This window comes from Heloderma suspectum, chromosome 1 (genome assembly GCF_057233095.1).
Source record: "Heloderma suspectum isolate Gila_16-S chromosome 1, 16-S_ref, whole genome shotgun sequence".
In the NCBI taxonomy this organism is placed as follows: domain Eukaryota; kingdom Metazoa; phylum Chordata; class Lepidosauria; order Squamata; family Helodermatidae; genus Heloderma; species Heloderma suspectum.
The window spans coordinates 242,202,209-242,219,641 of record NC_139458.1 but is presented as its reverse complement, the minus strand read 5'-3'; the positions used below and the strand labels follow the sequence as shown (position 1 = coordinate 242,219,641).

The following is a 17,433-nucleotide window of genomic DNA, read 5'->3' as shown; positions in this document are numbered from 1 at the left end:
GAATGAATGGATGAGGGTGAAGGGTGTGTCTGGATGTGTGTGTGAAATCAATGGAACTTGTACAACTGTATGACACTGTAAAACATATTTGCAAGTATTCATTTGCTATTTTTTTGGCCTGAGGTGCAAGCTAAGGACAACAATCATTTCGGGCCCATCCAGGGGCTTATTGGTGGTGATCGGGCTCTATGTTTTCTTAGCACACACTTTTTCCTGAAGTATAAAGTATGCTGGTTTGGGAAGGGGGATATTTTAATATCAATTCACACATGCATGCACATCACTTGATATCTTATCACATGCACCTGACAACTCACAGGTGTATGTGTGGAATGACCACTGAAAAGTATTGCAGACCAGGCAATGTAAGGTGATATGGAAATCTGATCTGTGGTGTTGGATGTTTGAGTTTTTATTCATACATGCAAGTTACTAGTTGATGCTGCCTTCATCTGGTGATGTATATGCATCTATGAACCAGCCCTTAGTTCTAATATTGGAATCGTAAGTAAGGACTAGAATTAGATTTAGCAGAAAGAGCTTTTAAAAATATTTTCAGTTGATTTGACTGCTCTGTTGTAATTAATTTGTGAGTTTTCAATACTGGCATCAAACTTGAGCTAAAAATGAACAATCACAGTTATGTGCTACCCATGAGAAAATTGTGAAAACACAAGCAGGTTGTCAGAACTGTACTGTCTCTTACCTACAATCAAGAGGTATCTAGATATTTTACCACTGATACATTTATGGTTGGTAATAGAGATATTATTAGAGATATTTCAGACCTTGGGTTTGGAACAACGCAGTGTTGTCAAGTCACTAAGTCAACTTTCATTGCTGTATTCCTCCCTTCAGTACCACTTACTGAGGGGAAGCATTTAAAATATAAATCAATGGGATATAACAACAACTCGAACACAAGATCTTAAATCACCACAAGAATATTCTCTTTTCAATTGATTTTCCACCTCGTTATATGAGTTTTGTTTTCTTCCATAATGATTCTCACCCCTTTGTCAAGAAATCTCCTTAATCTTATATGAAAGTTAACAGAAATATACTCAGCTCAAATTATTTGATGGGATAAGTGGATATTTTTGATCTATTTTTAAAAAATAGTTAATATTTCAGAATCATCATCCTGGGTTTTTTTTTTTGCATCAGTGATGCAACTACATGATGGAAACAAAAACACATATCATTCAATTTAAACTGTAATTTAAATAAATAAATAAATTATAATTTCACAAAGACAGTTTTATAGAAATACAGCATAAACAATATTTGCTTTCTGTATAGCTCATCATAAGTGAAACCATACCACTAAACAATCATATCCTGTTTGGGTCATAATGACATCAGAAATACATGTTTATCATCTGCTTTGGACAAGTTAGCATGTTTTTGGCCCAGGGCAAAGTGGAACTGAAACCATTTGCAGTTGGCCAAACCAAGATAACCACACATTTCTGAAGTAATTGATACCTAAAAGGAACATAGCCTTTAGATCACAGTTCATGATTTAAGTACACTAATTCTTTAAAGGAGGTTGTTAAAGATTTTAAAGAGCCCACTGGACTTCCTCCAAAATGTAGCATGCAGAAACCATACTCTACTAAACATGAAAAATACGATATTCTATACTACTTTATATACTAACTACCACCTTCTTTTAGGGAATGGAACCTATTTCCTATGTTGTTTTTAAAGCCCAGGACAAAGTTATTCATTTTTTTAAAGAAAGGGTCCTCAATAAGAAAAGACTGTGTTGACCAAACAGCTTTGAGAACGCAGAATGCAATTTTCCCATTTTCCAGTCAATTTTAAGTTTCCTAATATAACAGAACAAGTTTGTTTTACTGAATCTTCCCTTTTAAAGTGTGCATAATGTATATACACTCTGGTGCAAATCCCTCCTCCTCCCCTTCTTGATTTTAAATAACACAGATAAGTTTTTTTGAACTGGGTTTGCAAACCCTAGCTAAGAGGGAAGTATTACCTATAGTATTACCTATCGTTTGCATTGGTGTGGCTGGAACACTTGGGCCCTGCGATTGTTATTGGAGGCTCTGCTCAAAGTGCCCTTGCATGCTGAGGTATGGCAGGTGGCGACTCAGAAGCAGTCCTTTTCAGCAGTAGCCCCACAGTTACAGAATACCCTCCCCAGAGAGGCCTGCCTAGTGCCTACTTCGTTATCTTCTCGGCGACAGCCAAAGACCTTTTTTATTCTCTCAGGCCTTTAAATTCTTTGTGCCTCTGCTGTATTTTAAGTAGTTTAATCTTAATACCTTTAGTTCTTCTTCTGATGCCTGTTTTTAGCTTCTGCTGCTTTTAATCACTGTTTATTGTGCTGGTTTTGTTTTTTAACATGGGAGTTTGCATTTTATCTTCATGTCTATTATATGTCGCCCTGAGAGCTTTTACCTATAGGGCATCTAATCAAATTTTAGAAATAAATGAATAATATTAAACCATATGTCATGGAAGGTTGGGAAACTGAAAATGCATATAAATGTGTACATTTGGCCTTTTGTTACATTGAGACCTCAATTCTCTTTCCTATCACACCTAAGGAGAGGATGTCAGGGGTGCAGTTGTGGATTTGTGTGACCTTGTGGGCAGTGCCAGCAGTGTGGCCCTGCAGTCCCTTTCTGCATGTGATACCCCTTTACACAATTCATGCATCAACAACTGCTTCCTAGAATGGATCTTCTGTAGCATATAAAAAAGGAACGATCTGCATATTCTACCAGTTTAATTGTTTAAAAGTCTTGTTAGAAACTGCAGTTTATTTAACTGACTGCAATATTAACTTCTGTGTTCTGATCAATATATTTATATTTAGCTTTATATATTTAGTTAAAGTCATGTTCTGATCTGCATATCTCACTCATGTTATTGCTTTACTTTTCATTCAAGCTACTGAAGAGGTATATGATAGCTCTCTAGAGGAGCTGGGTGGGCAAAGATTGGGAGTCGTCAGAGTGGTGACTTTGTGCCTCTCTGAGATCATAATAATTTAGAGTCCTGTTGCTCCATTAAGTCAGTAGGTCATAGAAGCTACTAAATTATTGGGATTTTTTAGGATATGTTTAGTCCCAGTGGTAAATCTGGGTCAACTTAAAACCCATTTAAATTGCCTCACATGGGGTGCCAGGAAAGGACAGGGGTAAGGCCTCTTGGAAGGAGGACAGATTATGTCACGCCATGATTAACACTAACAAGGTAAGAGAGTGGGAATTCACAATAGAGAGGGAAAGAGGGAGAGAATGGGCAAGCTCACAGCAGCTGCTCCTGATTGCTTAACTCTGGTTAATAGATTGTCAATGTTATGCCTGCAACAGGCTCTAGTAAGAATAGGATCTGGAGCTGTCCATGCCATCACATTACAGCTTGAAATGCTAAATGTCAGATATAGCAGCCCAACAGCCAGCACAGAGGTTTCTTGCTAATAGAGAATTATTTTTCTACAGAGCCATGGCCACAGTGAAGCTGCGTAGACAGGAGACGTGTACTGTGATAGATAAATAAATAAATGTTTTAATTCTAAAATAGTTAGAACCCTATTAAGGAAATGTTGTAGGAGACATCAATGTTACCACTGTAAGCTAGCTATCAAGAAAGCACCATGTGAGACAAAAAGGGTGACTAGATATGGATAAACATCTTTATTATGCTACAGTTCTTATGAAAAAAAAAGTCCAACCTCCTATTATGATTTAAGCAGGAAAACTTCAGAATATGAAAAAGCTCAACATAGATAAAAGTACATTATCGCTTCACATCAACAAGAATGCACAAATATGTCTGTATTGTGGAATGGTTGAGGTTATATAAGAAAAGAATGGAGAGGAAACATTATGCCATGAAAATCTTAACTAGCACTTCCCAAAGTGGCGATAAAGATGAGTGTGTGCCTGCGTGCACACACACCTTGGGGCCAGAATAGCTGTATAAATTAAGATAGCATTCTTTTAAACATATGGCTGGCTTGCTAGAAGGTTTTATTTTGCAGATGTAGCTATTCAGGTTCATTCAGTGAGGAAAATACCACTAGGCTGCCTTTGTAACATTCGAAGATAAACATTTTATAGAAAAGCTTGAAACTACTGTTCTATGACAGCTAGAAATTGAGTTATAGTGCAAACCTATGCATATCTACTCAGAAATAAACCTCGTTTAGTTCAGTGGGACTTGGTCCCAGGTAAGGGTATATAAGATTGCTGCCTTAGTTGTTTATCTTTAAACTTTTACTTAAATGGCCAACAGGTGAAAACAAATCATGAAATAGTTTCTGTTTTGCCTTTTCATGTAGAGTGGCTCTGCTCACTTGCCTGGCCAAGGCTCTTTCACATGGGACACACTCTTCATTATCTGGAGGGTGATATTGCATTATCACTTAAGTGAGTCAGCATGACATGCAGATGTGGGCTGTGGGTGAGGGAAGGACCCTGCCACAGAGCAAGGGATTGGATTAAATCACCCTCAATTAATTGTGTGAAGTAAAACTTTTAAATAATTTATTTAGGGAAAAGGTCGAGAATTTACCTCCATTCTCTCTTGTTTTACATCATCAATCTCATCATCTTCAAACAAGGCCAAGAGTTCCCCAGTCTGATCAATAGAGATAAGAAAGTCTTGAGCAATTTTCTGTCGTTTGTTGGTGCTGCTGCTGAGTTTGTCTGAAAAAGATGGAAGAGAAAAACAAACAATGTTATTTTGGTGCAATTGTTGACAAAATACAAAGGGTTGGATCCAGAATATTACTTCTTGAGGATGGAAGGCTTTCTCTGTCTTCGGAAGGTTTCTGATCAAGACGAGAAATCCTGCTAGTGGAGTGAGGGAAGAGGTAATTTTTGTTGATTTCTCCCTCCCTGTGCCTCCCCAAATCTGCTCCACAGGGTTGGGGGACCCTCTGGAGCGGTGGGAGAGTTGGCACTGGGGGCTGCAGGGGGAGTGAAAATCAGTGAAAATTGTCTCCATCCCCCACCCTGCCCCTGTTTCCCCTGGCGGGAGTGCTCTGGACAACAGTCAGGCATGCTACTGCTAGTGGAATAATACTCTGGATATAACCCAACATATTTTGTCAAAACATCGCTCCTTAAATGGGACTCTGGAAATCTCATTTGCGCATGCAGTTTACATATATATGTAAGAACAACACCCAGGTGCTGAATCAAGTGTGATGGTTTAAATGTCGCCCGATATTTCTCCTACAAACATTCATCTCCCTTGACTATAAGTCAATTTAAAATGTGGAGCAATATTGTTTAATAAACCATGGGTGAAGATGAGAATTTTAAACCTGCATAAAACTGTAATATTACTGATTGTTGACTAATTCACTTGATATAATGACATGACACAAGATATAATTCACCATGTGGTGAGACCATTTCTGGCAGGGATCCATATCAAGGTTTTTTAATTTTGAAAAGCAGCCATTGCAAATAACAAAACTTTATACGTATTTGTTCTGATCAGTTAAAACTATACACATTTTCTCAAAACTTGCTACCTCAGGGCAGGAAAGAAAATCTGTAGGTGCCCTATACAATGGGCAGCACAACAAATAATGACAGTTGTCCTCTATCTCTCCTTGCCCACGGACAGAGACCTTGGTCCCATGGAACTTTAAGGAACCTCCCTTCCAAATAGGCAATAGGCATAGTTTGAAAACACAGCTTCATAAAAGCCTTTGTTAATAAAGGAAATGTAAGTTCATATCCATATTGCTACAGAGTGTGATTATATATGCCTATACCACAAAGTAAACCTGGTATTTGCTAAATTTTCCATATTCCAATTACAATCTTTATTTACAAAAACATACTTTCATGTACTAAATATAAATTGGGGAAGAAGACACTCTTTTAATGTAACATTTTTGCCTAGTCATGTCCTTTTATGTGAGCAGTAGGGCTAAGTGATCAATTGGAAATTTAAGGAAGTTACGCGCTGACTTGAAGTTAATGAAAGCCAGCCCAGTGATTGCACATCTGACAACTAGGGGAAATATAAAAGGGAGAAATAAAAGTGTTTTCAAAATACATTGGCTGCTTAAAATTTGAAACCCTCCTAGCTGTATATCAGAATGAAGTGAGTTTAAATTATGGTTGCTTCATAAAAGGTGCTAGGTTCTTTGATAATAAATTAACAAAATGTCTATTCAAATGAATTTTGAAGTCAAACACCTTCCCAGGTGCCCCACTGCAGATTTAGGCTACCACATGTAAATTACACATGTTGAAATCAATTAAGCCTTTTAATCAGCACCAGTTCCTTAGCTCAACACAGCTCTTGACATTAAGCAGCTCTACTTATCATTTGGTTGCTGGACTGACATACTGCACATTTATAAGTAATCTGAACAGAAAAGCACAAGGTTAAATGGAGTTTCCAACTGAGTAAATATTTTTGGATGTCTAAAGCTATCTACATGAGGAATATATTTTTCATTTGGTATATACAGTGCATATGCTGAATATTCTCCATAGAAAAACAACTTATCTAGAACTTTTTCTACCTTCAAGAAGATCATCTTCTTCAATGCCTTTGACAACTTTAGATTTGTAGTCTCGGAAAAACATATACTTTAGTAGCCTTTTAAGCTTTTTCTAGGAATTAAAGAATAACAGACACTTACTACAATTAATATAGACACTAACTGTCAGAGAAAGAATCATAGCAGCAACTTAAAAGTACCATAGCAGTAACCTTAGAATACGTACACAACATTAGGTACATAGACTGAGAACGCAGTCATTGATAGGATACCATTTACGGACATTCAAGTTTAATCAAAGTTAAAATATCAAATCTAAGTCTGTCAATGAACATAAAATCAGATTCCTTTGTACAAATATATTGTAATTCAGTCTTCCTTGTACAGCATGTGCTGTTTTTTCAGCTGGAGCCTGCTTTGCTGGGTGCACAAGATGGAAAGTAGTCAGTAAGCCAATCAAGCTATACAATGAAGACGTCTATTGGTTCAGCTTTCCTTTGTTTACTTCGAAGCTGGAAGGTGTGTGAATAAAGCAGGTTACGAGTATAGCATGCTTTCTGGTTAAGCAAATGTTATTTCTTCTTGGAAACTGGATGATACCTTGCATTTATCTCAGATCAAGATAATCACCCAAAGAGCATTTAGTGTTGATTCAATTCAGCATGTGTGCTTTTAAGAAGCCAACTGTCTATTATTGTTACAGTATAGGAAAAAAAATACATGGACTTGTCCAATATTTTTCTTAAGCCCAATCACCTAATATTTTTACACATGTCAACATTCAGGGAGAAGGCAAAGCCTGCCAATCAGTTCACATTGACTAGGGGCGAAACTCCGCATGATGCTAAACACCTTTTTAGCACTTCAGCAAAATGGAGTTGGAGGCACTGAGCTGCACTGCCTCCTACTTGGATGACTGATTCCAAAAGGTAGGATTATTGCTCTGTGCCCTGGCAACTATGTTATGGGGTTCCACAGAGCTCTATTTTATCCCCTATGTTGTTCAACATCTACATGAAATCACTGGGGGAAGTTATCTGGTTGTGTGGCTGAAGTGTCAGCAGTACGTGGATAACACCCAGCTCTATCTCTCGTTTTCATCAAATCCAGGTGAGGCAGTGGCTATTCTGAACCACGGCCTGGGCACAGTGATGGACTGGATGATGGCTAATAAACTAAGATTCAATCCAGACAAGATGGACGTGAGGTCAGTGGGTGGTTCATCTGCCTGGTTAGGTGATGCTCAACCTGCTCTTGAGGGGGTTGCACTCCCCCTAAAGGATCAAGTTCATATTTTGGGGGTGCTCCTGGACCCAGAACTGTCACCTGAGGCACAGGTGGACTTGGTGGCACAGAACACCAGGTAGCTGGTATATAAGCTTAGGCTGGTATACCAACTACTCCCTTATCTGGACAGAGACAGCCTAGCTACAGCTATCCATGCTCTGATAACCTCTTGTCTGGATTACTGCAATGTGTTATACATGGGGCTGCCTTTGAAAACTGTCCAGAAACTTCAGCTGGTCAAAAACAGGGCAGTGAGATTGTTAACAAGACTGGCCAGTGTGATTATATTATGCCAGTGCTTTTCTATCTGCACTGGCTGCCAGTCCATGTCTGAGCCTCACTCAAAGTGCTGGCATTAACATTAACGCCCTAAACAGCTTGGGGCCAGGTTATTTGAAGGATTGTCTCCTCCCATATACACCTGCCCAGACCCTAAGATCATCGTCAGGGCTCCTTGTCTGGGAGCCCCTGCCGAAGGAAGTGAAGCATGTGGCTACCAGGAAGAGGGCCTTTTCTGCTGTGGCACCTCAGATATGGAATGAGCTCCCCCAGAGAGGTTTGCCTGGCACCTACATTGTACTCTTTCCAGCACCAGGTGAAGACGTTTTTATTTTCCCAGGAATTGTAGTATTTTAGCATTCGAGCCTTTTAGCTCTGCTGTTTTAAATTTCTTATTGTATTTTATATCTCTGCATTGCTGCCAGGTTTTATTCTGGTTGTACTTGTATACTATAGTTTTAAGCTTTTATATTTTACATTGTTTTTATGCTGTACTTCTGGTTTTAATTTCTGTGAACTGCCCAGACAACTTTGACTATTGGGGGGTATAGAAATGTAATAAATAAATAAATCACTTGGAAGCATGTAAAGGTTTAAAAATTGTAATATTAGATGGGATGCGGTGGGGTGAATTTTCACTGGGATTACTGCTGGGAGGGGACGGTTAAATAAAAATCCCCACACACCTACCATTAATTCTTTAAAAACGTTGATGTACTTCCAAGTCATATGTTTATTGTCATGTAATTTGGTCCTAGGTCTAACTAGATCTACCAGGCATTTGTCTACCACAACTTTGATTAGAATGGGTCCCATATTTGCCTAATCACAGACAATTGGATACCTTTTAACTAGATGAGTTGGGGCAAGGTGAATGAGAGAAATAAAATCTAGTTTGGATTATTTAGGGTCTTTGTAATGTGTGTGAAGGTAATGAGGAAACAGCTAGGATGTTTCAAGGGGAAGGAGCCTGTGGGAAGGAGGACCAGCCAGCTGCACCAGGTGGATCCTGAGCCTGCTTCTGCCCCCGCCAAACAGGTACTTAAGGTGGGGCTGCCAGAGGCAGCGCCTCGGCGTCGCACTTGGAGTCGCATGGAACAGCACCTGAAGACCCACCCATCTGCCTCTTCAGAGACACCAGCAGCCACAGATACCAGCAGCAAATAGCAGCAGCAGAGGGCAGCAGCTTTGAAGACCAAGGAGAAAGGGGCAAACGTGGATTTTATCTGCTCCTTCTTAGCTGTTGTTCTCTTTTATCTCTTTTTATCTTTTATATTCTTTTACACTGTTGTACATTTTATATCCTAACATTTTAATATGTGCCTGGGAGGACTATTGAGCAACTCAGAGGGTCGAGGAGGTGCCACCATAACTGTGGTCATGGGCAGGGGGAGGTATAGCATTGGGGGATTAACAGGCCAACTGAGGAGAAGAGGGGTTAGACACCTTACAGCTGTTCCCTCTTCTGGTTCTTCCCCCAACCTGACGGTTCCTGGCAGCCTTACCAGTCTGCCCTCGGGTCTGGTGCTGCTGCTGCTGAATGCCAGGTCGGCCCAAAATAAGACCTCCCTCATCCATGATTTGATTGTGGATGAGGGGTCTGACCTGGCATGTATTACTGAGACCTGGGTGAGGGAACTGGGAGGGGTCACTCTCTCCCAGCTGTGCCCTCCTGGGTACTCAGTGCAGCACCAACACCGACTTGAGGGTCGGGGAGGGGGGGTTGCCATGGTCTATAGGAATTCAATCTCCCTCTCCAGGCTTCCTGATCATTTGAGTGCAGATCTTGAGTGTTTGTACCTTGTGTTGGGTACCCGGGACAGATTAGGGATTCTGTTGATGTACCGCCCACCCCGCTGCCCATCAGACTCCCTGCCTGAGCTGATGGAGGTGGTCTCGGACTTGGTGTTGAGGACCCCTAGGATGATGGTCCTGGGGCATCTCAACTTCCATGCTGAGGCTGTATCTGGGGTGGCTCAGGACTTCATGGCAGCCATGACAACCATGGGGCTGTCCCAACATGTCATTGGCCCAACGCATATAAAAGGACACACGCTTGATCTGGTTTTCTCGACTGGGCAGGAGGATGGTGATCTGAAAGTGGAGGAATTAGCATCTGTCCCTTTGTCATGGTCAGATCACTTCCTGCTAAGGTTTAGACTCCTGGCAGCCTTCCCCCTCTGCAAGGGTGGGGGACCTATTAAAATGGTCCGCCCCCGGAGATTAATGGATTCCGATGGATTCCAGAGGGCTCTGGGGGATTTTCCTGCTGGTATGGCTGGTGCTCCTGTCGAAGCCCAGGTCGCTCTGTGGAATGCAGAGATAACTTGGGCGGTTGACACGATCGCGCCCAAGCGCCCTCTCCCTCTGAGCAGAGCCCGGCCAGCTCCTTGGTATACACCTGAGCTGAGGGCAACGAAGCAAGAGGGGAGACAGCTAGAACGCAGGGGGAGGAAAACTCGTGCAAAGTCTGATCGAGCACAAGTAAGAGCCCACTATCAAGCCTACTCTGTGGCGGTGAGGGTGGCAAAGAGACAGTTCTTTTCCACCAGCATTGCATCTTCTCAGTGTTGTCCAACAGAGATCTTCCGAGTGGTTTGCGGCCTGTTACATTCTGGGCCAGGGAGAGAGATGGTGGAACCCTCAGTGGCACGCTGTGATAAATTTGCAAGGCACTTTGAAGATAAAGCTGCTCAGATTCGTCATGAATTGGACACCACGATTAATGCAGTTCCATTGGTAGAGGCATTCAGAGCACCGTCTGGTCCAGTTTTATTGGATGAGTTTCAGTTACTGAGGCCTGCGGATGCGGACAAGGTGCTTGGCCAAGTCCGATCGACCACTTGTGTGCTTGACCCTTGCCCTTCATTGCTTATTAAATCAAACAAGGAGGGGATTGTAAACAAGGAGGTTGTAAATTCCTCCTTGAGAGAGGGAGTGGTGCCTGCCGCTTTAAAAGAGGCGGTAATTAGACCACTCTTGAAAAAGCCTAACCTGGACCCAGAGGATGTTAACAATTAAAGGCCAGAGGCCAACATCCCCTTCCTGGGCAAGGTGCTTGAGCGGGTGGTTGTAGTACAGCTCCAGGCACTGTTGAATGAAACAGATTATCTAGATCCATTTCAATCAGGCTTCAGGCCTGGTTTTGGAACGGAACCTGCCTTGGTCGCCCTGTGGGATGACCTCTGCCGGGAGAGGGACAGGGGGAGTGCGACCCTGTTGATTCTTCTGGACCTCTCAACGGCTTTCGATACCATTAACCATGGTATCCTTCTGGATAGGTTGTCTGGGTTGGGAGTTGGAGGCACTGCACTACAGTGGTTCCGCTCCTACTTGCATGGCTGATTCCAGAAGGTGGTGCTGGGGGATTATTGCTCTGGGCCATGGCAATTGTGCCATGGGGTTCCACAGTGCTCTATTTTATCCACTATGCTGTCTAACATCTACATGAAACCGCTGGGGGAGGTTATCCGGAGGTGTGGGCTGAGGTGCCATCAATATGCGGATGACACCCAGCTCTACCTCTCTTTCTCATCAAAACCAGGTGAGGCAGTGGCTGTTCTGAATCAGTGCCTGGGCAGAGTAATGGACTGGATGAGGGCCAATAAACTGAAACTCAATCCAGGCAAGATGGAGGTACTGTCAGTGGGTGGTTCGTCTGCCCGGCTAGGTGATATTCAACCTGTTCTGGAGGGGGTTGCACTCCCCCTAAAGGATCAGGTTCGTAGTTTAGGGGTGCTCTTGGATCCAAAACTGTCACTTGAGGCACAGGTGAACTCAGTGGCACGGAGCACTTTTTATCAGCTTAGGCTGGTATACCAACTACGCCCTTACCTGGACAGAGATAGCCTAGCTACAGTTATCTGTGCTCTGATAACTTCTCGTCTGGATTACCGCAATGCGTTATACGTGGGGCTGCCTTTGAAAACGGTCCGGAAACTTCAGCTGGTCCAAAATAGTGCAGCAAACTGGCCTGCAAGCTCATATTACACCAGTACTTTTTCAGCTGCACCGGCTGCCAGTCCATTTCCGGGCCCGATTCAAAGTGCTGGTATTAACATTTAAAGCCCTTAACGGCTTGGGGCCAGGTTATCTGAAGGATCGCCTCCTCCCATATGTGCCTGCCCAGAGCTTAAGATCATCCTCAGCGGCCCTTCTCCGTGAGCCCCTGCCAAAGGAAGTGAGGCGGGTAGCTACTAGGAGGACGGCTTTTTCTGCTGTGGCACCCCGGCTCTGGAATGAGCTACCTGGTGAGGTTTGCCTGGTGCTTACATTGTGTTTCTTTCGGCGCCAGGTGAAGACCTTTTTATTTTCCCAGGCATTTTAGCATTTTAGCTTTCTAAACTTTTAGCTTTGTTGTTTTAAATCTGTATTTTAAACTCCTGCACTGCTGCTAGGTTTTATTGTGGTTGTATTGTTATATTGTGGTTTTAATGTTCTATATATTTTAAATTGTTTTATTGTGTGCTGTTTGGTTTTAATGTTTGTGAATTGCCCAGAGAGCTTCGGCTATTGGGCGGTATAGAAATGAAATAAACAAATAAACAAATAAACAAACAAATGACTGAGAACATCAGAAAGGACTAGCTGGACTGCATTCAGTGCTCAAAAGCCCTCTGAAATCTAGGCTGGATTTTTTTTCCCACTGAAGAAAGAATTCAGCTTGACAGACTTCCATTTCAACCTATTTTAAGAGAGCTTCAGCAGGTGCATGGTATGGAAATGTAATTAAAATAAATCCTACACTCTGAAGAAAATATGTGATGTGAAGAATAATGAAATGAGAGACAGGAAACAAAGTTGAAAAACCAATTATAACAAAGCAATTCTGTTTATAAAGAGCTTGTTTTAAACTTAGCTACATGCATTAACAGCTTAATGTGCACCAACAATTAATTTTAATCATTGTACCTTATCTTTGCGCATCAGAAAAATAAGATCTTCTGCAGAGATAACTCTTGCTCCTCTCATTTGGGAAACTTCAGAGGCTTGCTGCAACTGCAAACAAAGGAGCAAAATGAGATGAATAGTGGCAGTGCTGTCCTTTGTAGTACTGTGTTTATTTAAATGCATTAGCCATAGACCATAAGCAATATGCAAAAAGGCCATGCTGGGAGAACATAAACAAAATCTAAGCTGAGGTATGATTCCTCAATAGCAAAATTTAGAATTTCAGAAGATAAAGCACAAGTAAAATTACAACTTACATCTTCACAGGCCAGTTTAGGACTTTGTTTTGCTGATCTTATTTCGACAGCTGCTATTGCAAAAGCATTTTATCTTTGGGTCTTTTCCTCCTAAAAAGATATGCTATCTTACAAGCAATTGTAGCATGTGAAATTTCCTGTAGATTTGAAGACAACTATCTAGCCTTCACATCAAGGCAGCAAAAGAGTAAGTAATGTGGTGATTCAATAATCCTCATAAATACAGTCCTGCAATTCAAGACTAACTTTCCTGATATCACCCTTCTAGCAGCTTAGTCAGCATTGCCTGAAAAGTCAGGATGGAGAAGGTTGCTCCCAAGGGCTATTATATTAGATCACTGAAGCTTTTCTCAAAGTATTTTTTTGAAATACTTTATACCAACGTAGGAATCTGCTGGACTTAACCAGCATGCTATCTTATTTTTTCAGCCCTTCTAACCTGTATATTCACTATGTATTCACGTAACATCTTAAATGCACACTCCAACGACTGCATCCAGTGGATTGTATCCAATGTTAGTTTAACCTAAATCCCATTCATTTCAATGGGTCTATTGTAAGTAGGCCTAACACTGGCTACAACCCCAGTGGAGTAACAAAGAGTTAGATACTGAGCTAAATAAGACAAACATGGATAAGAAATATAATTCGGGGATGAAGAGCCACATAGTAGGTATTCTTTCACATAAGTAACATTCTTTTTTCTTTTTCTTGGCCAGTGCATCAGCAGATGAGTTTGGGCGTTTAGCCTTTAAAAAAAATTTTCTCGCCACCAAAAAGGCTAAGGACCTTCCTGGTGCTGGCGGGTCTGTTCTACCCTCCTCTGCTACCGACGGAGGGGGAGAAATCTTGGTCATCACGGCCCCTTTTGTGCTTGTGGAAGTAGTTGAAGCAGCCTGCTCATGAGACATTTGAGCTTTAGGCATTCCTGGAGGGCTTATTGCCAAAGAATTGCCTTTAGCCCGTCTACCCTATTCTTGTGTGCCTGTTCAGAAAGGGATTGGCAGTGATGGCAAAATTCTACCTTGTGGGATTCACCCAAGCAAAGCAGGCAGGGTGAGTGACCATATGACAAAGGCACTTTACTGCCACAAACAGAACATTTTCTAAAAGGGGCCTTTTGGGCCATAGGCTGCTGAGACGCCACCATCACCGATGGAGTGGCGCCTGTCTTGTCTTCTTCTCTGTCTTTATGGGGGTTTCTTTTTTAGACACAACCGAAAATAAAAGGGAAAAAATACACTAAGAGTTGCTAAGAACAGCTCAGTGTTGATGAAAAGGTCAAAGAAGCTCCCAACGAGGTAACCGAGAAGGTGGTTGAAAAGGAACTGAGGGGAAAGGTGGGAACCTGCGCAGTATATACTATAGATGGTGGGTGAAGGGTTTCTGCCAAAATGCTGCTCAGCTTTAGAAGTTTCCTGAACAAGTCTCTGTGCAGGCGCAGAGCCAATATGCGTGATGCACAGAGACCATGACGAAGAACTCACAATTATGAGCATTTAGTGCCTTAACTCTTGCTGAACTAGCTCTGTATTTCAAAGCAGGGTAATTTCATTACACACTGTTAGCATTTGATCCCAAACCTCCATCAAGTTACAGAGAAAATGAAGGGACAAGACACATGACCTATGGTATCTGAATTTGCAAGTCCACATGCAGCCATATGCCCCATGTTTAAAATGTCTGCTTTCATGTTTCAATGGCAGTGTCCTTTATTCTGGTGTTTGTCCTAGCACTCCTACTTTTCCCTTGTGAATTTCCCTTTATTCAGACAATTACAACCTAACTGTGAAAAAGCTCACCTAGTTACCATCTCTGCACTATCTCCTCTTTGCTTTTGCATTCTCATGAACAAATCTCAATGACACCATCTGCCTTTCAGCACTTCAGCAAAATGGGTTTTCTGCAGGGGTACACAGAATTAACTTTTAAAAAACCCTCTCCAAATAAAGGTCTCCCACAAAGAATTGGGAAATGCATAAACACAGGAAACCCAAAATGTACTACATGGAGACATTGGGAAAGATACAAAACAAAACAAAGTGCTGGTACAGACATAGACTTAAAAAAAAAAAAGCTACATTAAATTTCATTTTCACATTTGTAACATGAGACAATAAGCAAAAATCTGTTTTGGAAAATATGTGTTAAAGAATTCTTACTCATCTTTCACAAATGCACCTGAAAATAATTTCAAGAAATTACAACTTTCATATGCCATGCTAGCAATAGTTTTACTCTGTAGTATTGGCTGAATAAGTATATTATTAATCTGAGATCTCATGCTGGTACGACTTGAAATAGGCCTATTCAGGACTTTAAAAGATCAACAAAAACAGTAGCTGTTTCTAATATGCAAGGAAAAAAGCTTTCACTTTTGGCAAGTGTTCAGCAGGAAAAAGATTCAGTCAATAAATCATAATACTGGACTGCATTATTTTTTTTCAACTCTAATCACATGCATACAAAATGTGAACTGTATCTGGTATGTACAACACAAAACACACTGAGGAAAAGTCTTCACATTTTTCCTTTGAAATGCTCAGGAGGGCCTTTGCAGCTACAAAGACAAGAGAACTTTCAGGAATTCAGAAGTCACAGTAACATAATCTTACTTGAAACTAGCTGCAAAGTATAAGAATGTGAAAAATGATAGTTCCATTTCTTTGGCACAGGAAAGTAGCTTCTTATTCTGATTAGTTTAAGGATACACAAGGTACTTGAATTTCCAGCATAAAATATAGAAAAGCTGGGTAAAATTATAATACAAAGAACAGGATGAATACCTCATTGGTGTAATTTGGATGAACTCAGTGGACTTAGATTCAAGCATGCATTTACTCAATATATTTAATAAGCGCTTAGAAAATTGATGTGAGTATGCTGATAATACAACACATCTTTTTCAAATTTCATATAGAGCCAAAGAACCCTTTGAAGTAAACAGATAGTATAATATAAATCACATAGTGTAACACATTTTTAGTACAGTATGGCCACAACTGAATACCAAGTTGGGTTTATACCCATGATTTCAGTACACCTGTGTGTTTGACTGTACCCATAGAGTGCCAGACAACCTTATTAAAATTATAAGAGATTTGGCCACTTCAATGGGACAAAGACTGCATATATAATTCTTACATACATCCAATGTTTTAATATAGTTGCCCGCATATTCCAATTTAGGCTATGCAAAGCTCAATCTTATGTGCTTGAATAAGTTCTACTGTGTTACTATTTTATGCAAGTAGATTACAGGCTTATTACATTTGTACCTTCATTTCCATAGAATGCCATAACTCAAATACTAGACAATATTGTGACTTCATTTACCTTTATGGAAAATAGGTAATTCCATTGGGAACGATCTGCAGAAACTTAACCATGCTTATGTCCCATTTAAATTGGTGAGACTATGTGAAATTTGAAACCGAATGCTTACTGTTGTAACAATGCTAGGCAGCTGAAGATTTATATTAAGGTCACAACTAAAAGGATTATGGGGCACAGAACAAAGTTACACGCATATTGGTCTGCGAGCTTTGCGCATCACCTTGTATATGTATTTCAAAAGTAGGTAGTTTAAAAATGACCATCTATTTCATTGTAACTAACTGTACATAACTGAGCCCAATACCACTGTGAAAGGACTTTAGCTAGGATCTACTGGGAAATGCTCAGCTCCACCTGTTTTCTGGATTAGAACTATCTATCCACAAGCCGTGTACTCCCAGATGAGACACTGTAGGATTATGTTTTATTAAGAATGTTATAACAACAGTTTCCTTGAAATGTGAAAAAAACTGAGATCGTAGACCATAACAGTATTGTATTACTACAGCAAAATTATGAATTGTATGAAAATTAGCAAAGTTATGAAACACATTTGCAGCATAGCAACAAGCAAGCCAACAATTGCTTAAGAAAAGTAAATAATGTGTTTCTATTTTGGATCTAACAAAGAAAGCAGTATATGCTTATAAAATCTTAGAAGAAATTACTAGGGAGTGACATTTGAAAGGCCTAATCAAAATTTAAATGATTCTATATACTATGTTGTGGCTGTGAAAGATGAAACAAAATCACTTTATCACCATTACTATAGTCTGGGTAAAATCCAGTGATGTCCGTCTGCTGATGGAATGAATC

At 40.7% G+C, this 17,433-nt stretch overlaps 1 protein-coding gene across 17 annotated transcripts in view; it reads right to left on the bottom strand.

Annotated features, from left to right (window-relative positions):
* The window catches only part of SUPT3H (SPT3 homolog, SAGA and STAGA complex component), a 479,638-nt gene that overhangs the window by 181,910 nt on the left and 280,295 nt on the right, over positions 1-17,433 (bottom strand). For all 17 annotated transcript variants that reach the window (XR_014786036.1, XR_014786057.1, XR_014786040.1 and 14 more), the window contains 3 exons: positions 12,986-13,072; positions 6,530-6,620; positions 4,552-4,685 (listed from right to left, as the gene is read on the bottom strand). Coding sequence is in view for 14 of the 17 variants with exons in the window: in XM_084822165.1 (XP_084678291.1) it covers positions 4,552-4,685; positions 6,530-6,620; positions 12,986-13,072 (312 nt within the window). In the remaining 3 variants the exon portion in view is untranslated. The remainder of the gene's footprint in view (positions 1-4,551; positions 4,686-6,529; positions 6,621-12,985; positions 13,073-17,433) is intronic.